At 34.4% G+C, this 26,028-nt stretch overlaps 2 protein-coding genes across 3 annotated transcripts; both read right to left on the bottom strand.

The window, feature by feature from the left end:
• Positions 1-301: 301 nt before the first annotated feature.
• xkr5a (XK related 5a) lies at positions 302-11,103 on the bottom strand. The gene is made up of 7 exons (XM_051138647.1): positions 10,921-11,103; positions 8,667-8,850; positions 7,382-7,566; positions 7,067-7,279; positions 5,558-5,727; positions 4,766-4,877; positions 302-3,649 (listed from the first exon to the last, which is right to left on the bottom strand). The coding sequence occupies exons 1-7, from the start codon at positions 11,021-11,023 to the stop codon at positions 2,709-2,711; spliced, it is 1,908 nt and encodes a 635-aa protein (XP_050994604.1). The 5' UTR covers positions 11,024-11,103; the 3' UTR covers positions 302-2,708.
• A 1,894-nt stretch (positions 11,104-12,997) lies between these two features.
• On the bottom strand, positions 12,998-24,789 carry prdm1c (PR domain containing 1c, with ZNF domain). 2 transcript variants are annotated; one of them, XM_051138645.1, is made up of 7 exons: positions 24,686-24,789; positions 23,849-24,055; positions 22,633-22,755; positions 18,216-18,477; positions 16,038-16,837; positions 14,459-14,587; positions 12,998-14,374 (listed from the first exon to the last, which is right to left on the bottom strand). In XM_051138645.1, exons 2-7 carry the CDS (start codon positions 24,029-24,031, stop codon positions 13,892-13,894), a joined length of 1,980 nt encoding a protein of 659 aa, XP_050994602.1. In that variant the 5' UTR covers positions 24,032-24,055; positions 24,686-24,789; the 3' UTR covers positions 12,998-13,891. The 2 variants fall into 2 exon arrangements, with proteins under 2 accessions (XP_050994602.1, XP_050994603.1); XM_051138646.1 differs by having other exon boundaries at positions 16,038-16,834.
• Positions 24,790-26,028: the final 1,239 nt, after the last annotated feature.

Here is a 26,028-nt window from a genome sequence, read left to right as displayed (position 1 = left end):
GAGAGAAATTATCGCTACAGAACTTGTTTGGACGGTCATTTACAGCTGAATAATGTCAATAAAGCATTTAATAGCCCGTTATTAAATTGTAGACTTAACGTAAGTGCGTCAATCCACGTTTATTTCACTACCTATCTACAAAACATCGTGTCTGTTATACTTTAGGCTAGATTGTGTGTACCATTAATCAACTTTAATAATTGTCATTAGTTCAGTGCCTTGCCTTTGCTGTTTAATCTGACACATCATTCTATTAATAATAGTTTCCACTGTGTAATTTGTATATTAAGCAATTTCCTGCTATTTTATTTATGCACGGTTCAGATAAGCTTGATGACATTTCACAAGTGGAGACATCATAAAACAAGTTCATAATTCCTGTGAAATTAATTTAATGAGGAAATGGAATTCACCAGAAGAGCAAACAGTCCACATCCAGGAAACCAAACAAACTTTCACTGCCATTACCTGCTAACCTCTATAATCGTATGGCTGAATTTGCATTGAAATTATTGCAAATATTGACCTGTTAAGGGACACAGCCCCGCACTACTGCTAAAGCACAGACATCTTTCAGAAAAATGCATGCAAATAACAATTATTAGATAGTATACACACTCTCAAAATGCCTTCATGAAAAACAATGAAAAACACACACACAAGTGAGCACTTCAAACAGTGAAAAACCACTCCAGTGGATATTCACAAAAATACCCCTGAAACAAGCATGACCCTTGAGCTCCTGGCCAAGGCAAATGCATCAAAGATACAATATCTTTACCTTTCATAATTTTTTTTTTTTGAGATGTCATTTGTACAGAATTTTAAAGATGCGCTCAAACCAAAAACAGTTGTGTTACAGTAGCACCACGCATCAGCTTTATAAATATTTCATAAATTCATGAACAAATCAATGAATAATAAAATGTAAAAAATAAAAAATAATATATATAAACTTAAATTTAAATGGAATATAAATAAATTAAATAAATAATTAAAATGTATTAAAATAAATAAATAACATTTCGAAATTAGGGTGCAATCGTAACACTTTAAAAGCCCAAAATGACCAGGGAAATAATTCATATTACCTTGGGGTTAAGGTTAGTTTTTGAAACCTGAAATGTACAAAAATATGAAAAATGTATTAACAAAATTATCCTTTGAAAGGCAAAACCAAAGATCTGTGGATAAGACAAAGCAAATGACCAGCAGAAAAGATATTTTTATGCAAGGACGTCGAGACAAAACTCTTATTAATTATCCGCTAATCTACATATTCAGTCCGATTGTGTTGAGTTTTGTTTCTATTTTTGTCTGCATCAGGCACTATGTGCCAAAGAATGATAATCCAGACCGCAGCCCTTCATAAGAGTGGATTTACATCACAGTCTGAGAGGATACGACGTACAATGAACACCTGCAGCTCACAGGAAGATTGTGCTTTCGGCTCCAACCAACAGCATGTGGATTTTTATTGGTTATGTTCAGAATGGCTTACTTCCATACATGCAGTAGACTATATAGTAAAAAGTATGTTTATTTTCTATATGCATGAAATGCATATTTATCTCCTCTTTAAATAAATAGTTTGGACTGACAACCGTTTTTTTTTTCAGATAACTAGATACTAGATTTCTTAGATGATAACTAGATGCCGCTCGGTTAATTTAACATGCGATGCGATGAGGTCATGTGATCATTTATCGTTGCTCACTTCATACTATTTTACATACTTGCAGTATATACTGCAGTCCATTCTGAACATAAACAGAGAGACACTAAAAGAACTAAAAACTAACAAACAGAATTGTAAACATTCACATTGTTTTTGTTCCTTCATATGTTTAACTCAATTCTAATGTCTTAAATATCATATCCAGGTTCAAGTTTCAGCTGCTTGTATTTTATAAATTAATGCCCTGTTCAGATAGAGTCAATAAGCAGTTGTATGCAGACTGTAAAACTATTATTTTTTAAGCATACACATATTAATGTTACAAAAGATTTCTATTTCAATTAATACAGTTCTTTTGAACTTTCTATTCATCATTCAATCTTGAAATAAAGTAAAGCAGCAAAACTTCCACATAATGATAATAATCATGTTTCTTGAGCAGCAAATCATCATATTAGAATGATTTCTGAAGAATCATGTGACACTGCAGACTGGAGTAATGATGCTGAAAATTCAGCTTTGCATCACAGAAATAAATTGCATTTTAAAATATATTCAAATAGAAAACGGTTATTTTGAATTGCAATAATATTTCACAATTTTACTGTTTTTACTGTATTTTTGATTCAGTCTTGGCGAGCAAAGAGCATTTTTTCAGAAAATAAATAAATAAAATAAATCTACCAACCCCAAACTTTTGAATAGGAGTGTGTTATATACACATGTGTTTTCCCACCACTAAAAATTCACATTCTGGAAGGGAAGCAGTATTGAAATTGCATCACATCACAAGATGAGCATTTTTGCATGGATGAAACTCATTGCCGACAAGTTTTCCACAAATTATTTTTTAAATTACATCCCTGAATGTGGGCAAAGACAAATTACACACTTCTTCTCGACTCAAATCATCTTCGCTCTCATTGGTAGTTGCCACTGAAGCTCATTTGCATAAAGACACGCCCACATTGCAACAGTGTTGCTCATGTTGCCTGGAAAACCACCACTTAAAGCTGCAGTCTGTATGCTGTTAAAACCCACCATCCTCTTCTGGACCCCTGCGGGAGAGAACCACCTGCCTGCGGGGGCCTCTGAGGTGCGTCCCAGAACCCTCTGGAAGCCCTTGCCCGTTCAATCCTGGCGCGGAGGTGTAACAGGGTCCCCCTCGGCCTAGAAGCCCCCGGACGAGATCCCTGTGCAGGCCACCGTCTGTGGAAATGGGGCTCAACTCATCCAGTGTTTCCAATCCGGTTCCAGAACCGAAACTGAAGGGCGTCTCGCGATCCAGACGCGGGTTGCTGGAGCTGCTGGGGGATTGTGGGTCGGCGCTAAAGTATAAAGTAGAGCTGGATTCGGTAGGGCAATAATTAGGCTCAGGACTGTCCCCAAAAACAGACTTTCCCTCCGGCGAGCTCCGTTTGCACTCCGACGCGGGCGACTCTAACGGGCTCTCCATTTCGAGACTGTCATCCGCGTCGTCTTCTTCTCTGGCTTCACTCACGCTTTCAAACTCCTCCCTGCAGTCGGACAGCGGCGCCATCGTATCGTCCCGGCTTTCCGAGGTGGACACGCACCCGTCCTCTATGATCTCTCCCTTACGATCCATCACTAGAATCCCAGACACGCCACCTGCTCCATACGCTCCGTTGATCTTAACCGGGTCGCCGGTTTTCAGGGCGAGGCGAATCAGCAGCCAGTGATGGTGCCGACACTCGCCGTCCGGCTTCACGCCACAGCTCCCGGGATGCTCCAGCAGAGAGCCGGGAATCCCAGACAGGGAAAAGGAAGGATGAGATGAAGGAAAAAGGATGGGAAGAGGGGCCGGAGGAAGACTTTTGTCTCCCAGAGAGAAGGACGAATCGCCCTGCTGGAGACACTCACGACCCACGTGTGCATGCTGACGCAATCCCAGAGAGATTTCAGTGGATTTGGGATGCAGGAAACGATAGTACAACATCAGAGATGTCAAACCTGAGAGAGACAGAAAAAAATGTATTTAATTTGGCTGAAAAAGATCAAATACAGGTTACTAGAGCAGAGCAGTTATGCATCTATAGCAAACAAATTCATATTTGAACTGCACATGTTTAGAGTTCAGTGTCTTTGATTAGCATTTTCAAAATATATATATATTTTTTATATTTTTTATTTATATTTTATTTATTTTTATTTTTTTAATAAATTTCAATTATGTATTATTTATTTTAAAAAATACATTTTAATATATAATTATTATTAAATTATAGCATTATTATAATTTAATAATTTTTGTAATTTTAATTACATCATAATTTTATGTTTTCATCCATTTATTTCACCACAGTGAAATCACTCATAATATCTGTGAATCTCTCAGGGACAGGAATATATTTATGTAACAGTTTTTAAAGGTTGTGCTGAATAGATCCAAACAACTGCATAATAAAAAAAACACACTTAGTGAGTGGGTAATAATTTTAAGAAAACAGATTTACAGTAACTGAAGAGTTAAAATGCAAAATAAAATAAAATAAAATACCATTTGGGGTACAGCTGTTATTGTTGTTTTAAATAACACAAGGATGCATTAAAATAATCAAAAGCATTAAAATAAACAAAAGTGACAGTAAGGATATTTATAGTGTTACAAATGACTTCTATTTCAAATAAATGCTGTTCTTTTGAACTTTTTATTTATCAAAGAATAATAAAAAAGTATCACATACACTGTCCTATCCAAATTAAGGCACACAAACGCCAAAAATAAATCTTTAAATAAATAAATAAATAAATAAATAAATAAAGTATCTCAGTTTTCACATATATTCAAAATTGATAATAATAAGAAATGTTTTGAGCAGTAAAGCAGCATATTAGGATGATTTCTAAAGGATCATACCAGTGTATTAATATATAAGAGCATTTTTACTTTTGTGTCATGACGGTTATTTTACATGCTAAAGTTAAACAGTCTTTTAAAAAACAGAATTTAATGGACATTAACTGACTCGTTTTTATGGGTGTCTACATTATTTTTCATAATTTGACATCTTTCTAATTGAGATCTGTCTTCCTTCCTGTCATGTACTCAGACACACAAGCTCTCACCGAGTAGAAAGCTGCACAGCACAGCAGTGGGGACGGTCAGGCTATCCCATGATGCATCAGTCAGGATATCAGACGCAGCCAATAGCAGTGTAGCATTTTCCAGCAGCATCACCTACATGACACAGAAACACTGCAGCTTTCACTCAAACGCTTAAAGGTATAACTACCCCAAATTTGCATTAACTATTCCTTTAAATCCATATTCTGATATATATTATGCATATTCATATTCCGCAAAAAAACTAAGTTAAATTAGTTATATAGACATATGTGTCCCTGGACCACAAAACCAGTCATAAAGGTCAATTATTTAAATAAGGTTTGTTAGGATCGGACAATATTTGGCCGAGATACAACTATTTGAAAATCTGTAATCTGAGGGTGCAAAAAAAAAAAAATCAAAATATTGAGAAAATCACCTTTAAAGTTGTCCAAATGAAGTTCTTAGCAATGCATGTTACTAATCAAAAATTAAGTTTTGATATATTTACAGTAGGAAATGTACAAAATATCTTCATGGAACATGATCTTTACTTAATATCCTAATGATTTTTGCCATAAAAGAAAAATCGATCATTTTGATCCACACAATGAATTGTTGGCTATTGCTACAAATATACCTGTGCTCCTTAAAGAATTGTTTTGTGGTGCAGGGTCACATTTGACAGTGTTTTTTAATGGTATAAACAGTCTAGAAACAGTAAATGGTACCAACCAAAATATTATTAACAAAGATATATACGGGTGATATTTCATGCTGTTATTAAGACTGGAGAAAGTGTGTGTTCGTACCGTGTAGAATCCAGCCATCCGGAAGCGGGACGGGCCGTCCTTCACGTTGAGAAACAGGAACACATGCACGCCACCCAGGATGAAGTTAAACACCCGCCATGACCACTGACCTACATATATGTCAGTCTGCTGCGAGACCAACCACAGCGCAGCCATCAACCAATGAGACGCTGGGAGAAAATGAGATGCACAATATTAAGAGAGTTATTCTATACAAACCAAGAGATGAGTTGACAATATGTGTGTCAGCTAACATTTAGCTGTAGAAGCTGTTTACAGGTGCACTTAAGCAACAATAAAATAATCTCACAATGGAATAAAAACAATCTAGAGTTGACTTGCAAAATACATTTATTTTTTAGTTTTTATTTTACTTTTTTAATGACATTTTTCTCATTTTATAATTTGGTGTGATTTCTTTATTTGATTGTAGCTTGATATAATATTGTGAAACATTTTTACAACTTTAAATAACAGTTTTTATTTTAATATATTTTAAAATGGCAAATCTTGGTGCTCGAGAAAAACGTTTTATTATTATCAATGCGGAAAACTTCATAAAGTGTCAACTTCGAAAGCTTCATATTTTTGTGGAAACCGTTATACATTTTATTTTTCAGGATTCTTTGATGAATAAAAGTTCACAAAAGAGCATTTATTTATAATAGAAATCATTTGTAAGATTGTAAATGTGTTTACTGTCATTTTTGTTAAAATTAATGCATCCTTGCTGAATAAAAGTATTAATTTCTTTAAAAAAAAATACACACTGACTTTTACAAACAATGCAAAAACAATAATGCAAATAATAGGCCTAAACACTGAGTTAATTTGATTTGTGCAAAATATTTGTGACCCTGGAACACAAAACCAGTCATAAGTAGCACAGGTATTTGTAGCAATAGCCAAAAATACATTGTTTGGGTCAAAATTATCTATTTTCTTTTATGCCAAAAATTAGGATATTAAGTAAAGACCATGTTCCATGAAAACATGTTGTAAATTTCCTTCCATAAATATATAAAAACTTAATTTTTGATTAGTAATATGCATTGCTAAGAACTTAATTTGGACAACTTTAAAGATGATTTTCTCAGTATTTAGATTTTTTTTGTACCCGCAGATTCCAGATTTTTAGTTTGGCCAAACGCTGTCAGATAACAAACCATACATCAATGGAAAGCTTATTTATTCAGCTTTCAGATGATGTATAAATCTCAATTAAAAAAAAAAATCCTTATCACTGGCTTTGTGCTCCAGGGTCACATTTATGTATTTTTTAGTATGTCTTTGAACTTTTTTTTGGAATTTTTAATTGTTTTGGTGCAATTGTTTTTCTTTTTATTGTAACATGAAATCATACACAAACATGCAAAAGTTTACTGTCACTTTTGTTAAATGAATGCATCCTTGCATTTCTTTAAAAAAACTTTAGTCTTAATGAGTCATTTAATAAAAAACAGTGTGCAAAATCTTCATTTTCCTGGAGTTGACGTGGCTCAGACTCACCCATGACCCCGATGACCCAGCAGCCAAAGGTGCGGGTGAACAAGGCGAGGCTGGTGAAGCGGGCGGCCAACATGCCCATCCTCCACAGCAGCTGACACAGGAGCGCCGCAGGCGGCATCTGCAAATGCCCGGGACGGATCAAACAACAGGCCCGGCTGTAGAGCACCAGCGCCCAGGACAGCGAGAGCAAACACACGGCGCCACACAGCGCAACTGCAAAAACACACACATGAAGAGTGCAGTATAAATTTCTGAACCACCATACGGAATTGTATACAATAACAGGTTCAAACAGGTTTCTATCTCAGGACTGACCTGGAGATGAGAGGCCATAGTCGGTAATGGTGAGAGCGTACAACTGCAGGAGGGTCTGCGGTAGAGTCATCAACAAAACCTCCAGCAGACGCAGAGCAGACACATCCGCATGCTGCATCACCTCCTGCGCATGCGACTGCGACGAGCCCTGAGCCGTCCATTCACACACACTACAGTCCCAAAACCTGACACACAACACACACATTACAGTGAAACTCATGAGAGTTTGTTTCTTCATCAGAACAGATTTGCAGAAATGTAGCCTTGCATCACTTGCTCATGAATGGATCCTCTGTTGTGAATGGGTGCCATCAAAATGAGAGCCCAAACAGCTGTTAAAAACATCACAATAATCCACAAGTAATCCACACCACTCCAGTCCATCAATTAACATCTTGAGAAGCCAAAAGCCACATGTTTGTAAGAAACAAATCCATCATTAAAGGAGAAGTCCACTTCCAAAACAAAGATTCACATATAATGTGTCTTTGTCATCCAAGATGTTCATGTCTTTCTTTCTTCAGTCGTAAAGAAATTATGTTATTTGAGGAAAACATTTCAGAATTTTTCTCCATATAATGGACTGATATGGTGCCCCGATTTTGAACTTCCTAAATGCAGTTTAAATGCGGCTTCAAACGATCCCAAATGCGGTTGTACGTGGAAGTGGACTTCTCCTTATTTGTTTTTGAACTGTTTTGGCTTGTAAACAGTACTTGATTTGTGCATATTTCTCTCCTGATTTAACTTTTTCACTGGAGGAAACAAAATTATGGATAGAGGAAGCAGTGGTTTGAAGTTGAAAACACCTTAATAATGGATTTGATTCTTACAAACATGCAACTTTTCACTTCTCAAGATATTAACTGATGGACTGAAGTGGTGTGGATTATTTGTGGATTGTTGTGATGTTTTTATCAGCTGTTTGGACTCTCATTCTAACGGCACCCATTCACTACAGAGGATCCATTGGTGAGCAAGTGATGGAATGCTACATTTCTCTAAATCGGTTTCTATGAAAAAACAAACTCATCTACATCTCGGCTGGCCTGGGGTGACTGCTTTTTCAGCAAATGTTTATTTTTTCATTATCTGTTTGCATGTCATGTAACCATTAATCAGAGAGAGCGTGAACATGCACATGTGTCTTTAAATTATTGAAATACAGTCTTAAATTCCCAGGGGGTAAATATTTTACATCTAAAGGGTTGTAAATCCCTGGAGTAAATAAACAGAATTGTAATTTCTGAAGGAATTATTTCTTTAAACAGATGCACAGACACACCTTTTGAAGATGCCCAGGTGAAATGTGTGTATGATGAAATTGTGGCACGTCCGTTTGTCTCCGTCAGCCCTGTACCACCTGAAACTCAACACCTGCACCAGTGACCCCGGCAACAAGAGGGCAAAGGTCAGTCCGGCCAAACACAGCTCCTCCTGCCACAGGTAGAAGCCCACACAGCAGACCACTGATAAACAACACAGAGAACATGTGTTATCAATAAACACCTCCATCTGTGCACATCAATATGCTTTTGTATTGCATGAGATTATCTCCGCAATATTTGATATTACAAAAGAGCAGTGGAATGGGATGAGATTATGTCACAGGAAATCCAGGTTAAGATGTGATATGATCAAAACAATTCTGTAATCTGTCATTTTTGACAGTAAAGCTTCGTTATATCAGGGGGTTTTGCAGATCCCTAAATCTCTAAACCTGCTATGGAACTATTTTTTGAAAATGCATTTTACATAAATTTTAATTAAACTGAAAATGTTTCTTTTTAGTTTTATACATATATAGCAGCTACGCAACAATACTCTAATGGAAAATAAAACAGACAACTTGTGAATGTTCCAGATGAAATAATAATAATAATAATAATAATAATAATAATATAAAAAATAACATTTATATAAAATACTATATTTAAAAATATTAATAATATTTCGCTTTAGCAAAAAAAAAAAAAAAAAAGAACATTGTTACCTGAAATTGTTGTTACCTGAATGATCCACATCTGTGGTTTTTTGTTTAGTAATAGTTGTTCATGAGTCCGTTGTTTGTCCTGAACAGTTAAACTGTCCACTGTTCTTCACAAAAATCCTTCAGGTCCCACAAATTCCTTGGTTTTTCAGCATTTTGTGTATTTGAACCCTTTACAACAATGACTGTATGATTTTGAGATCCATCTTTTCACACTGAGGACAACTGAGGGACTCATATGCAACTATTACAGAAAGTTCAAACGCTCACTGATGATTCAGAAGAAAAAACAATGCATTAAAAAACTTTGAATTTGAAGATCAGGGTAAATTTAACTTATTTTGTCTTCTGGGGAACATGCAAGTATCTTCTGTAGCTTCTGAAGGGCAGTACTAAATGAAAAAAATATTATATTTAGACACAATAAGAAAATGTACACATCTTCATTCTGCATTTTAATGCATCGTTTTTCCTTCTGGAGCATTAGTGAGCATTTGAATCTTCTGTAATAGTTGCATATGAGTCCCTCAGTTGTCCTCAGTGTGAAAAGATGGATCTCAAAATCATACAGTCATAGTTGGAAAGGGTTCAAATACACAAAAAAGCTGAAAAACTAAAAAATCTATGGGACCTGCAGGATTTTTCTGAAAGACAGCAGGCAGTTTAACTGTTCAGGACAAACAAGGGACTCATGAACAACTATCACTAAACAAAAAAAAACAGCTGTGGATCATTCAGGTAACAACACAGTATTAAGAATAAGGGGATGAAAACTTTTGAACAGGGTCATTTTTATCAATTAAACTATTATTTTCTCTTGTGGACTATATGGAAACATCTTTCATGTGAAATATCTTATTCAGGTCAGTACTAAATAAAAAAATAAAATGCTTTTTTGTCTTATTTTAGTAAAATAAACATCTAGCAGATTCTGCAAGGTGTATGTAAACATTTGAATTCAACTGTACAGACAGAGAATTTATATAATGTATGTTTTTTAAATTAAATATAAATATATACATGTTTACAATAATATTAACTGTAATAATATTAACTGTTACATGATTTATACATTACAAAATTACATATTTTCTATAGATACATAAAATCACGTGTCTGGGTATTTTCATGGTGCTCTAAGGTACTCCCAAAAATACCATGGTACTACCATGGCCAAAATATTAATTGTAGTACCTTTATAATTTTTAAGTAATATTGGACAAGCCACAGCTGCATCACGTAAACCAGAGGTCATCAATAGCATCATTTAAAACACAATCACACACAGTCACACAAAATTTACCATGGTTTTACCGTGTTTTTGAACAGGTACCGTGGTTACACCATGATGTCTTACACATGTAACAGTTACCGTAGTAATATCACGTTTTTGGATGTATTATAGCTCTACAATAGTAATACCACGGTGTTCTTTGAAGCATCTTGGAGCGCCGTGTAAACACCATGGTATAAATACGGTAACGGCTCGTTTTAATGTGATAAATGGGGTGCACCCGATGCACCTGTGATGCGGTATAAGGTCACTCACACGCCGCTCTCTCCGCCAGCAGCACGAGCGCGGATGCAGCGAGCAGCAGCACGCGCCAGCAGCTCGAGCACGCGCCGCATCCTCTCCGCTCCGTTACCGGCATATCTCACCGACCGGGGCTCGGCGTTCCTCGAGACATCTTTGTGTTTGTTGTTGTTGTCAGCGGCGGATCCGGTTTCTCCGTCGTCCTGTCAAAATATCTGACGTCATGCCTCTGGATTTTTAAAGAGACAGTAACGCGCGTCCGATAACAAAATCGCATGTTGTTAAAAAATAGACGGAATTATTATATTTCTGTTTTATTATGTTACATTCTGTGTAGGTTTACCTATAAATGTGTGTGTGTGCGTGCGTGCGTGCGTGTGTGTGTTTGTTACTCTATCCCGGATGTTTACAAACAGATGCTGTTCTGTAGGACAACACAAGAGAAATGTGATATCAGCTGGAAGCCTCTCTAACACACACACACACACACACACACACACACACACACACACACACAGACACACACGTACTAGGCCTAATGTTAAAAATTCATTTTGAAAAGTGCATTTCAAATTAATTTTAATTAAACTGAAAATGTTTCTGTTCAGCTGTATACATCTACATCCATGCAACCATACTCTAATAGAAAATAAAACAGACAACTGGTAAATATTTTCCAGATTAAATAATAATAATAATAATAATAATAAAAATTCTATAAAATACTATATAAAAATATTAATAATATTTTGGCTTTAGCAATAAATACATTTAAAAAATCAAATAAATAAATAAAAAAGAGAAATGTGATATTAGCTGGACGCCTCTCTAACACACACACACACACGTACTAATGTTAAAAATGTATTTTGAAAAGTGCATTTCAAATAAATTCTAATTAAACTGAAAAAGTTTCTGTTCAGTTTTATACATCTACATTTTCTACATTTGCTACATTTGCATAATGCTCTAATAGAAAATAAAACATAAAACCAATAATAATAATATTTGTAAAAAATAAAATTTCTATAAAATACTACATAAAAATATCTATAATATTTTGGCTTTGGCAAAAAAATAAAAATAAAAAATAATAACAATAAATAAAAAAATAAAAAAGAGAAATGTGATATCAGCTGGATGCCTCTCTATACACACACACACACACACACACGTACTAGGCCTAATGTTAAAAATTCATTTTGAAAAGTGCATTTCAAATTAATTTTAATTAAACTGAAAATGTTTCTGTTCAGCTGTATACATCTACATCTATGCAACCATACTCTAATAGAAAATAAAACAGACAACTGGTAAATATTTTCCAGATTAAATAATAATAATTCTATAAAATACTATATAAAAATATTAATAATATTTTGGCTTTAGCAATAAATACATTTAAAAAATCAAATAAATAAAAAAGAGAAATGTGATATTAGTTGGACGCCTCTCTAACACACACACACGTACTAATGTTAAAAATGTATTTTGAAAAGTGCATTTTAAATTTTTTATTAAATTAAAAATGTTTCTGTTCAGTTTTATACATCTTGTATAAACTTGTGACGACTTGTAAATATTTAATAACAATAATAATAATATGAAAAATAAAATTTCAATAAAACACTATATAAAAAAACAATAATGTTTTGGCTTAAGCAATAAATAAATAAAGAAAAATTAAAAAGGGAAATGTGATATTGCCTCTCTAGCACACACACATACTAATGTTAAAAATGTATTTTGAAAAGTGCATTTCAAATAAATTCTAATTAAACTGAAAATGTTTCTGTTTAGTTTTATACATCTACATTTATGCAAAAATGCTCTAATAGAAAATAAAACACAGACCAGACAACTTGTAAATATTTTCCAGATTAAATAATAATAATAATAATAATATTAAAAAAAAAAAACATTTCTATATAAAATACTACAAAATAAAAATATCTATAATATTTTGGCTTTGGCAAAAAAAAAAAAAAAAAAAAAAAAAAAAAAAATAATAATAATAATAATAATAATAAATAAATAAATAAATAAATAAAAAAGAGAAATGTGATATCAGATAGATGCCTCTCTATACACACACACACACATGCTAATGTTAAAAAACACCACATGTGTATTTAAATGTGTTATAGTTTGTTTTTAATGGTTGTTTAAATAGCAAAATATTCTGAAACACAGTAAAAATATATATAAAAAAAAAAACGTGAAATACCACAAATGGAAAAAGGATCATACAAAAGCATTACACCACTCTTTTAGGCAAAAAATTGCATTAATAAATTATGTACAATATAACTATTACATTTTACATGAAAACATTCTTGCCCTGAGACTACAGTTTCAGTTTAAATCTAACTTCATTTAATAGATTTTTTTTCTGAATGCATGTTTGCTTGGATTTACTGTGCGCACTTGTTATTATACAAAAATTATATTACACAAATACGATGATAGTGGAAAAGCAAAAATAAAACCCATTGTGACACCTAGCCCCGACCTCCTATTACAGCTATATAACATGTCTTTTGCCAGTAGTTTACTAACAACACATAAATCCAGAGATTGCAATATTTAGTACTGTGCAAATAAATATTTTTAGGTCTTTATGCTCACCGAGGCTGCATTTATTTAATCAGAAATACAATAAAAACATCAATATTGTGACATAATATTATGATTTAAAATAACTGTTTTCTATTTGAATATATTTTAAAATGTATTTTATTCCCATGATGCAAAGCTGAATTTTCAGCATCATTACTCCAGTCTTCAGAATCACATTCTAATATGCTAATGTGCTGCTTAAGAAACATTATGACTAATATCAACGTTGAAATTGTTTTCCAGCGTTCTTTAATGATTCAAAAATTTATTTGAAATAGAATTGTTATTGTTACATTATAAATATCTTTGCTGTAATTTTCTGATCAGTGTAATGCATCCTTGCTGAATAAAAGTATTAATATCAAATTTACTGATCAACCTCCTGTCTAGTGGAAACCTTTCTAGTGCTGGATGGTTCATGTGTCATTGTTTGGACCCGTGCTGCTCCCTGCTGGACCACAGGTGTAACTGCAAGTGCCCAGATCACCTGACACATCTTTTTTATAGACTCCGCCTCCATGCCAACCTCAAGCCTGGCTGCGCCTTCACTCAGATCAAACCTCTCGATCTCGTCATTGGCTCGGCACAGCTGAGAGGCGGAGCCTGTGAGGTTGGAGGCGGGGCAGAACTGGCGCAGGTGGATCTGTAGGCTGCACAGGTGCGTGTACCTGCGAGAGCAGTGCGGGCAGCGGTGTGAGCGCGGGGCGGAGTGCAGGCGTCTGTGCAGCCGCAGGTGGATGTGCTGGGTGAAGCTGGCAGGGCACTGCTTACAGACGTACGGCCGCTCGCCTGAGTGCAACCGCAGGTGAGTCTTCAGGTTGCTGCAGCTGCTGAAGCGCCTGTTACACACCTGCAAACGAGACACATCATATGAGCACATGAGATCTCGATTGACTCTACAAGACAGCACTGAGGTGTTTCTGTGTGCTCTTACATGGCACTCATGTGGTTTCTCTCCTGTGTGCACCTGGATGTGTTTTTGAAGGTGAGCCAGCTGGGAAAAGTTTCTCCTGCAGATGTTGCACTTGTATGGTTTCTCACCGCTGTGAACCCTCAGGTGCACCTGGAGATCAGAAAGATGAAAACCGAGAGAGATTTACATAAAAAATATATATAAATAAACATTAAAAACTACCATTAAAAAAAACTACTTTATTCAAGGAGGCTTTAAATTGATCAAAAGTGCAATTGCTACAAAAAGATTTGTTTTAAATAAATGCTGTTCTTTTGAATTTCTATCAATCAAAGAATCCTGATAAAAAGAAGAAAAAGAAAAAAAACAAAACAAACAGAACTGTTTTTAATGTTGATAATAATAATAATTGTTTCTTGAGTAGCAAATCAGCATATTAGAATGATTTCTGAAGAATCATGTGACACTGAAGACTGAGTAATGATGCTGAAAATTCAGCTTTGATCACAGGAATAAAATACATTTTAAAATATATTTAAGTAGAAAACAGCTATTAGAAATTGTAATAATATTTCACAATTTTACTAATTTTACTGTATTTTTGATTAAATAAATGCAGCCTTAGTGAGCAGAAAAGTCTCCATTACTTTTTGTTATTTTAGTGTGATTGATATACTACTATAGTTTTTGTTAATATTTTAAATTTGTTTTAATTTTTATATTTTCCATTTTCATTTATGTTTTTCATTTATTCAGCTTTTTGTTAAACATGTCTATACAGTTGTTATTAATTTTTATTTAGTTTTTTTTATTTTTATTTCCGTAAGTAAACTTTAAACTAAACTAAACTGAACTAAACTAAACTAACGTAAACTAAAAAACTGATGCCTCTGCAAATTGTAGAAATTAAAAATAAGTTTAAGGTTTATATATTTTATTTCAGATCACATTCATTTTAAGTATATGTTTTTTAAAAAATATTATGTTATGCTAAAATATGATGTTATTTAAAATGTTTTTTTTTTTTAATATATATATATTTTTTTATGGTTTTAGTTAATTATAATAAGTATAATAAAAATGTATAATATAAAAATGTGAAGAAAATAATAATAATAACAAATATATATATATTAAAAATATCTGTATATCTGTTAAAAACAGTTATTTTAAATTGTAATAATATTTCACAATATTACTAATTTTACTGTATTTTTGATCAAATAAATGCAGCCATTACTGAGCATAAGAGTCTCATTTCAAAGACTTTTTTATTTTAGTGCAACTGATATAGTATTATAGTTTTGCTAGTATTTTGAATTCTTTTAAATGTTATATTAACGTTGAGTTGAATTGAGTACTACTCCCTTGCCAACAAATAAAAATAAAAAATAAAAACGTTTAATATTTTTATATTTTATTGTTCATTTAAATAAACGTTATAACTTTTCAACAAGTTTTAATTAAAAAAAAATCTAAAAATGTGAAGTAAAAATAATAAAATTACTAATATACTATCATTATCATCTCAGACATCTTTCACTGAACCACTAACACTGCAATTAATAAATCAAAGATTTATAAAAGATAACCCAAGTACCTTTAGATTGGACAGCTGACTGAAGTTCTTGCCACACACGTTACATTTATACTGGATCTTTCCATTTTGTCTCTGTAATGGATACGGCAAAGCCTTGTAACCTACAATCTGTCGCTTTTGGCCGCCCTGAGAATCTGTGCTACAGCAGGCGGAGGCGGAGACTCCTGAGGAAGCCACGCCCATCTCAGGTGAGCCTCTTTGAACTGTGATGTCATCAGCTCTGGACACTTCAGCCGGAGATGGATCGGTTGCTTTACTGAGGGCTGGCGGTTGGTTTGTGGAGTCCTTAGGTTTTGTCTCTATCTTTGCAGAGTCTGTCACTTTAACTTCGGGGTCGCTTCTATTGGTCAACGCTAATGAAAGATGATTCTCATTGGATGCTGGATGCAAGAGAGATGGATACATGTGGATTGGAGGAATATTATGGGACATGCGTGGTGCTGTTCGGCCAAATCCCATTGGCTGATGTGACGGCACGTATTGAATAACAGGCCACATGTACATTGGCATAGAGGACTGTGGGATAGCAGAGGTGTAGAAATGTTCTCTGACACTAGATGCCATTTTCAAGTTTAAAGGGATGTCAGAGATGCTATTAGCCATTGAAAATGAGGGCAGTTTTGGATTCTGTGGTTCTCTGGTCAGTTTTTCCCCATATTTTGTGTGTGTGATGGCGCTAAATGATTTGTTTGGAGGAGTTTCAGTGTGATGATCAACCCAGGGATCCAGATCCAGGATCTCAGTGACCGTGTGACCTCGTTTTCTCTTCCTCACTTGATCTTTACCCTGAGAAGAAGCTGCTGAAGCAGAAAAATACACAAAATATTTAGAAAACATTTGAGCAAATGGTTAAAATAAAAGAAAAATCCTTAAAGCAAGACATGCCAACTGAGCTGATTGATTACATTAAGAACTGCAAATGTTTTTATTACAAATTTTTTGGAAAGAATATGTTTAATAATGCTAATTATGCATTATCTAATTGAATATGCGTACATTTACGTACATTTGATAAAGTCAAGTTCAAAATTCTTGCTTCATTTTGTTTCATCATGTTTTCAGGAATAAAAAGTACAAAACCAGGTGAAATATATATGAACAAACGCTTTTGTAAAAACCTTCAGGATATAGATATGAGTAAGACTATAAACTGTGGTTTATGCAAGTGCTGCTAAAGTGGAAATATCTGACTCATTGCAGGGGAAAAAATCATTTTAAGAAAACAGACATTTCAGATATGTATTGTAATGGAAATCTAAAGACACACATAGATAAAGTGCAATAAGATAAAGACTTAAATGTGTATTTTGGATGTTTTTTTCCATACTAGTCACAAATTGCTATGGAAGCAAAATAGCACAAAATCTCATCATAAAAGATCATCATCACATGGTGAAACAGTCCTGTAATGAAATTAAATGTGACAAATATAGTAACTGAAGCTAGGTTGAAGTTTAGAAGATTTTTAATGCTTTTTAAAGAAGTTTCTTCTGCTAAGCCTGCATTTATTTGATTCAAAGTACAGGAAAAACAGTAAAATTTTGAAATGTTTTTACTATTTGAAATAGCGGTTTTCTATGTGAATGTATTTTAAAATGTAATTTATTCCTGTGATCAAAGCTGAATTTTTAGCATAATTACTCCAGTCTTCAGTGTCACATGATCCTTCAGAAATCATTCTAATATGCTGATTTGCTGTTCAGGAAATTATAGAAATTAATACTTTTATTTAGCAAGCATTCTTAAAATTGATCAAAAGTGATGAAGACATTCATAATGTTACAAAAGATTTCTATTTCAGATATACACTGTTTTTCTGAATGTTCTATTCATCAAAGAAACCTGAAAAAATTCTACTCAGCTGTTTTCAACATAATAATAATAATAAAAAATGTTTTCTGAGCAGCAAATCAGAATATTAGAATGATTTCTGAAGGATCATGTGACTGGAGTAATGATGCTAAAAATTCATCTTTGAAATCACAGGAATAAATTACATTTTAAAATACATTCAAATAGAAAGCAGTTCTTTTAAATAGAAAAATATTTCAAAATTGTACTGTTTTTGCTGTCCTTTGGATCAAATAAATGCAGGCTTGGTGAGCAGAAGAGACTTATATGTATTTTTTACATTTCAAATCATTGAGATAGCAAGAAACTGATGTGGCTGTCACTCACAGTGTGTGGGAGGTGGCTGTTTTAGACAGGCAGTTCTGAGGCTGCTGGTCATTAGCTGCTCGTATTCTAGGCTCCGCCCCACCAGCAGCTCCTCCCCTGGCATCAGAACCTTCATGGTGTAGAAGTAAATCTGCATTCCAATTTGGAATGTGGCAAGATTCTGTTGCCAAGGAGACGGGGCATAGTTTACAAAGCGCATCCAGTTGCTGCCACTCTCATCTCTACAAGACAGGAAGTGATGCAGTCGCCCCTCTGAGAAGATCTTTAAAAAGAGTGTAAAAACATGAGCATTTTATCAGTATTGCAACAGAAGATTAGAAATGCTACCAGTGTTAGTATGAGCAATAGTAACAGTTAATGCTTAGCAAGCACTAATAAGCATCCTGACGAGTTTAGGAAATGAAACTGTGTTAGATTAGAGTTTTGTTCTCAGATTTAAAGTGCACATCTGTTTGTGCGAGCGACTGTGTGAAAGTGAGAGGTTGCGGTTTAGTTGTTGATTCAGTCTTCTACTTGCCAGTTGAACAGCTCGGCTGTTTGACCTTACGACACCTGTGTCTCTCTCTCTCTTTCTCGCTTTCTTTTTTCACTTTAGTTCATCCTGTCTAATATTGAATTTCAAAGACTGCACTTGCACACTTTGCGTTTGATGTGGTCATACAGAGAAAGAATTTTTTTTCCAATTAAAGTTATATTTACCTCTCTAGTTTTTTTTTTATTTATGAGTGCGTGATTTAGTATATAACACTAATCATGTGTCACTACTGTTCAAAAGTTTGGTGTCATAAATGTTTTTTTTTTGTTGTTGTTGTTGAAAGAATCTCTTATGCTCACCAAAGCTGCATTATTTAATCAAAAATGCAGTAAAAACAGTAATATTGTGAAATATTATTACAATTTAAAATAGCTGTTTTCTATTTTTAATATACACTGCCCTCCAAAAGTTTGGAAACACCTTAGAAAAGTGGGGTTTTGGACAATATTGGCATGAATCCTTTTTAATTTGTGATAATTTTGCACTGATAAGGAACAACACAAACTACGAAAACATATGTTATTACATAAACAGTTTATACATAGAAAAAACTTACATTTTCGATTCATCAAAATATCCAGCATTAGCAGCTATTACAGCTCTGCATAATCTGGGCCTAAATTCATTGTATTCTAAACTTAATTGGCAATTAATTGTTGAAACTATTAAGGTGTGCTGACCCAAAAATCTTTTCAAAACCTGGGCCAAGTTTAAACCAGTAACCAGGCATCACAGCTGACAAAGTGGCATGTCTGACTTTGACATGTATATATTGCCATTATGTAATCAAAATGAAAATTATTATTGCTGGTCTTCAATGATAATGTCAAGTTACTTTAATGTATTTGCACCAAAAAATGATAAGGATTTATGCTGATATCATCCAAAACCACACTTTGCCAGAGGTTTTTCCAAACTGTTGGAGTGCAGTGTATAGTAAAATGTAATTTATTCCTGTGACGAAAAGCTGAATTTTCAGCTTTATTGCTCTTGATTTGTTGATTTGCTGCTCTAGAGACATTTACTACTATTAGCAGTGTTAAAAACATGCTTATATTTTGTAAATCAGGCTTCTTTGATGAATAGAAAGTCCAAAAGAACAGCATTTATTTGAAATATTTTTTTAATGTTAATTTTATTTTGTTATTTTATTTTATTGGCAGCTACTTCATGCAATGATTCATACCTCAACACATTTTCACTGGACCTGTTTTTTGATTTTAGCAGAGTACAAGACTATAACATGTTGTCATTTTCAATGTTGTGATGCCTTTTATCTTATTTTACTTTATTTATTTACTTTTAGTTTATATTTTATTATTATTAGGGCCCAAGCACCGAAGGTGCGAAGGCACCTGTTGTATCTGTTGGCGTTCTTATTATTCTTCCTCCGTTTTGTCCGCTCTTGAGTCTATGACATCCCATAGAACCGCTTGCGGGAAATTTGTGTAATTTGGCGCACTGATAGAGGACAGTCTCAACATTAACCATAGCAAATTTGGAGTCTCTAACTCAAACTCAAAAAATCTCAATGATTTTATGCTAATAGCTTTTGAACCGTAAGGCACAGAATGAAAATTTTCCCTGAATCCTTGGCTCATGCCGATTTGAATGAAGCCCAAAATTCAAAAATCGCAAGGTTTAGTTTTTTTTTTTCTATAAATTATTGTTCGTAAAACCTACTTTTTCAAATTCGTCCTAGACGGTTTGTCTGATTTTCACCAAAATTGGCTCAAATCATCTTCAGACCATGCTGGCAAAAAGTTACGGAATTCAAGTTGATTAGTCAAACCATTTTCAAAAAACATGCGAACAATTTCTACGAAAAGCACGCAAAAATGGTTGTGAGGCTATATCTCCGCAACGGTTTGGCGTATTGAGACCAAACTTGGTGTGTGTTATAACAAGCATGACCTGAGGCTACCTGCAGTGTTTCGGCACAGTGCCGCCTAGTGGTCAGGAGTTATGAAAAATGGCTCTTTTTGCTTATAACTTCTGAATGGTTTGGCCAAAAATCACAAAACTGGTCAGATTTGGTGCATCATGCCGAGTCCAACCCAGTTTTCCCATGTGAGCCATTTTGGGTGTCGGTCATATTGAATTTAGTCAAAAACTGCTATATTTTATGAATGCATTGACGTTTAGCATATCAACGAATTTGCTGGAAAGATGCCAAACTATATCTGAGGCTGAATCTCTGCAAAGCTTTGACATATTTGCACCAAATTTGATATGTGCCATTGTCACCTCACAGTGACCACGCCACATCAATCTGGTAACAGCGCCACCTATTGGTCAGAAGTAATGCACCATTCATTAAACATTAATTAACATTAATTTCCAAAAATGCTAATAACTTCTGATTGCATTAGCCTATTGTAATTAAACTGGTCTCAAAATATTCCTTGGGTCATGCTGACAACATACATAACAACTGTACCACAGTTGGCCAAACTTTCTTTCCGCCATTTTGATTAATGAACAACTCCTGCTTGTTCTAACTCCTCCTAGACCATTGGTCTGATTTTCACCAAATTTGACTTAAATCATCTTCAGACTGTGCTTACACAAACTCATGGATTTCATGTCGATAGACGAAACCGTTTTTGTACAGTGCCACCACAAATTTTAGGCTTGATGCCAAAATGACTCTGAGGCTGTATCTGTGTAAAGCTTTGACATAATGACACCAAACTTTGTGTGCGTCATTGTGACCACACACAGAACACGTCACATCAATTTGAAAACACCACCTATTGGTCAAAAGTGATAAGCCATTAAGTTATATGATTAGTTGTTGTATTTATGATTTTTCAGCCATTTCAACTGATATCATCCTAAAATATCTTTGATTACTCATTGTAGTCAGTCTGTTGCTCTTTGCCATGCTTAGCTCCTCATTCTGCCTCTTTTGTGCTTGGCCCCGCAATTGCTGCTTGCAGGTATATTTATTATTATTGATATTATTATTATTATTTTTAATTATTTTATTTTATCAGCAGCTACCTCATGCAACGATTCATTTTCACTGGACCTATTTGTAAATTTTAGCAGAGTGCAAGATTATAACACCCTTTTCTTTAAAATTATTATTGCCCATATATCAGTATTTTTAAAATATTAGATTTTTTTTATATTATTATTATTTATATATAATATATATATATATATCTATATATATATATATATATATATATATATATATATATATATTATTTATTTTTTTATTTTATTTTATTTTTTATTTTATCGGCAGCTACCTCGTGCAATGATACCCATTTATTTGAAATATAAATCTTTTGTAACAATATATATGTCTTTATGGTAACTTTTATTCAAGTTAATGCATTCTTGCTAAACAAAACCTTACCCCAAACTGTCAATATAAGACATTTCTATAATATGATGTTCTATAATTTTGACTGTTTAAGTTTTTACATTTTTAAAATCTTAGAATTCTGGATGCATTTTAGGCCCATGAACTTCTTACCGTGAGAAAATAAACTTGAGTACATCAGAAATATTGACTGAATATGACGTGTGAAATTCAACGGTACTGCAAATGCTTCAGAACGGACTATTAAGGTTTTCTGGAAACCTTGTTTTCTCTTTGTATCTGTGTGTGTGTGTGAGAGAGAGCTCCTGTCAGCCACTTCCTTGCTGAGTCAGTGTGTGAGACACGAGTATGTAGCTTTACTGGCACATGTAAGCGAGGAGCAATGCGTCAGAGAAACCCAACGAGAGCACACACCCCTGAAGCATGACTGGTAAATATGAACCCCACTGACTCAGAATGGTTTTCGATCTCTCTCTCTCTCTCACACACACACACACACACACATATATACATGCTTTTTATCTTTCTCACATCTACTGACGTACCATCCAGATGTGTTTCCTGTGTATGTTTGCAGGCAGATCTTCAGGGTGAAGATGTTCTCCGAGCAGTGGGCCGAAGCGGGTACCTGCAGGAATGGCCTCTGTGGTGAAAACACCCAGCACCTTCTGATGACACATGCATTAGAAAATTTAAAAAATGTGTTTGTGGTTAAGACAGACTGGGGATGATTACTCATACATTTATCCACTGAAGTGTCTCTTTACTTGAAAAACTGTTGCTTTGCGAACACTATCACATTTGTGACCCTAGACCACAAAACCGGCCATAAGGATCATTTTTTTAATTGACATTTATATATCATCTGAAAGATCTGAATAATCTGAATAAATAAGCTTTCCATTGATGTATGGTTTGTTAGGAAAGAACAATATGTGGCTGAGACACAACTGTTTGAAAATCTGGACTCTGAGGGTGCAAAAAAATCAAAATACTGAGAAAATCACCTTTAAAGTTGTCCAAATAAAGTCCTTAGCAATGCATATTACTAATCAAAAATTAAGTTTTGATATATTTATGGTAGGAAATTTGCTAAATATCTTCATGGAACATGATCTTTACTTAATATCCTAATGATTTTTGGCATAAAAGAAAAATGAATAATTTTGACCCATACAATGCATTGTTGGCTATTGCCACAAATATACCCGTGCTACTTACAAATGGTTTCTGCATGAGCATATAAGTGTAACTTTTTATACTTAACGTTTTGGTGATTTTTAGTGGATTTATGAAGTCAGTTCACCTTTAGGTTCACACATTTGTGCAAACAGAGTAGTTCATCACATTACTGCACAGTTTATTTACTGCACAGTTTAGTATTGTTTTGCATGAAATGCATGCTTGATGCATATTTTGATATTTTGTACCTAGTACAATTACATGTCAGTGTTATTTTAGTATCACTGAGAAACTATTAAAGTGTATTTAAATATTCGGATTAGTTTTTAAAATATGTTCGGCTTTTGCCATTTATGTATGTGTGTGTATATATATAAATATATATATATATAATTCTATTAGTTGATATTTATGTTTTTGTTTTGTTTTTTCTCACTTTTATTTTAAGTAACAAAAATGGTCTTTTAATCGATTTAGTTTTAGTTAACTATAATAACCCTGTGACATACAGACATTTTAAGTGTGATTTAAGTGTTTAAATATATTTTTAGACCACTGTGCATGTATGCATGTATGTACCTGATTGTGATGTGCAAATCTGAGGCTTCTGGGTAATGTTGTCTGAGCTCTGGGTTTCTTCCACCCTTCAAATGCCAGCTCAAGATCTTTAACATGATGGTTGTGTCTCACATCCACTTTCTGGTCATTGGTTTGTACAGTGATGCTCTCGTTTGCTGTGGTTGTGAGTGTCTTTGATGGCATAGTCAAACCGAGTGGAGATTACACCTGTGAATGACAGAAAATGATACACATGATGAGATAAAATGTAAGATAAAATGTTCTCCATTTTCTTATGCAGTTGCATTCTGAGTTGTTACTGCTTGATTTAAAGGAACAGTTTACCCAAAATGAAATTATCTGAAAGATGACACTCAGGGCATCTAAGATGTAGATGAGTTTGTTTCTTCATTGGAACAGATTTGGAGAAATGTAACATTGCATCACTTGCTCACCAATGGATCCTCTGCAGTGAATGGGTGCCGTCAGAACGAGAGTCAAAACAGCTGATAAAAACATCACAATAATCCAGTGGTGTGCATTACTTGTGATGTTTTTATCAGCTCTCATTCTGCCGGCACCCATTCACTGCAGAGGATGCAGCAATATAATTGTATTCTGAGAATACAAGAATTTTTACTGTTGTTTTTTAATGCGATAAGATCAAAAGCATACATTTGACAGCTCTACGACAAAGCAGTAAGAATGAAACTTAATACCAGAGCAATTCTCGCTCACGCACAGAGCTGCGACCACAACACATGCTCAGCATCAAACCTGAAGAGGTTTCCTTCAGACTAAGCTTCAGCTGATTCACACAGACCAAATGCATGTTTAAATAAAGTAAAAAGCACTTACTGTGGCTTGAGTTGAGTCAGTGTGAGCTTCTCTCCAGCCGTCTGTAGGAGGAGGTTGGACTTAAGCTCTCGGTCTCTGTTTCTCTTGAATGTGTAGATACTTGCGTTTTCATTCAGACATCATCTGAAGACAAACTCCACCCTGATATCTTCCTCCACCCCTCTGAGTCTTGTTTGTAATGTGCAATTTACAGAATCTCACATGATCTCTATGTGACATCTCAGAAATGTCATGGTTTTGAAATCTGGCTTTATAAATGAATAAATGGATACATGGATGGATAGATAGATAGATAGATAGATATTGGATGGATGGATAAGTGGATGGCTGGGTGGATGGATGAAAGGATGAATGGATGTATGGATGGTTAAATGGATGGATGAATGAAAGGATGGATGGATGGATTAGATGGATGGATAAATGGACGGATGAATGAAAGGATTAATGGACAGACTGGATGGATGGGTGGATGGATGAATGAAAGGATTGATGCATGGATGGATGAATGGATAGATAAATGGATGGATGGATCTATAGATTGGATGGATGGATAAATGGATGGATGGATAGATGGATTTATAGATTTGATGGATGGATAAATGGATTGATGGATGAATGAATATATTGGATGGATAAATGGATGGACGGATGGATGGATGGATTTATAGATTGGATAGATGGAATCATAGATTGGATGGATGATGGATGGATGAATTGATTGGATGGATGAATGGATGGATTTATAGATTGGATGGATGTATAAATGGATGGATGGATGGATGGATGAAATGATGGACGATATATGGATGGATGGATATATAGATTGGATGGATGGATGGATGGATGAATATATTGGATGGATAAATGGATGGACGATGGATGGATGGATTTATAGATTGGATAGATGGAATCATAGATTGGATGGATGATGGATGGATGAATTGATTGGATGGATGAATGGATGGATACATGGATGGATGGGTGGGTGGATAAATGGATGGATGGATGGATGGATAAATAGATTGGATGGATGGATGAAATGATGGATGATATATAGATGGATGGATATATAGATTGGATAGATGGATGGATGACGGATGGATGAACATATTGGATGAATGGGTGGATGGATGGATGGATGGATGGATGAATATATTGGATAGATGGGTGGGTGGATGGATGGATGGATTTATAGATTGGATGAATGGATGGATGGATGGAATAATAGATTGGATGGATGGATAATGGATGGATGGATGGATGATGGATGGATGAATATATTGGATGGATGGGTGGATGGATGGACGGATAAATGGATGGATGGATAAAAGGATGGATGGATA

Source organism: Labeo rohita, chromosome 20 (genome assembly GCF_022985175.1).
Source record: "Labeo rohita strain BAU-BD-2019 chromosome 20, IGBB_LRoh.1.0, whole genome shotgun sequence".
Classification (NCBI taxonomy): Eukaryota; Metazoa; Chordata; class Actinopteri; order Cypriniformes; family Cyprinidae; genus Labeo; species Labeo rohita.
The sequence above is the reverse complement of the archived record's forward strand: the minus strand, read 5'-3'. Positions and strand labels throughout refer to the sequence as shown.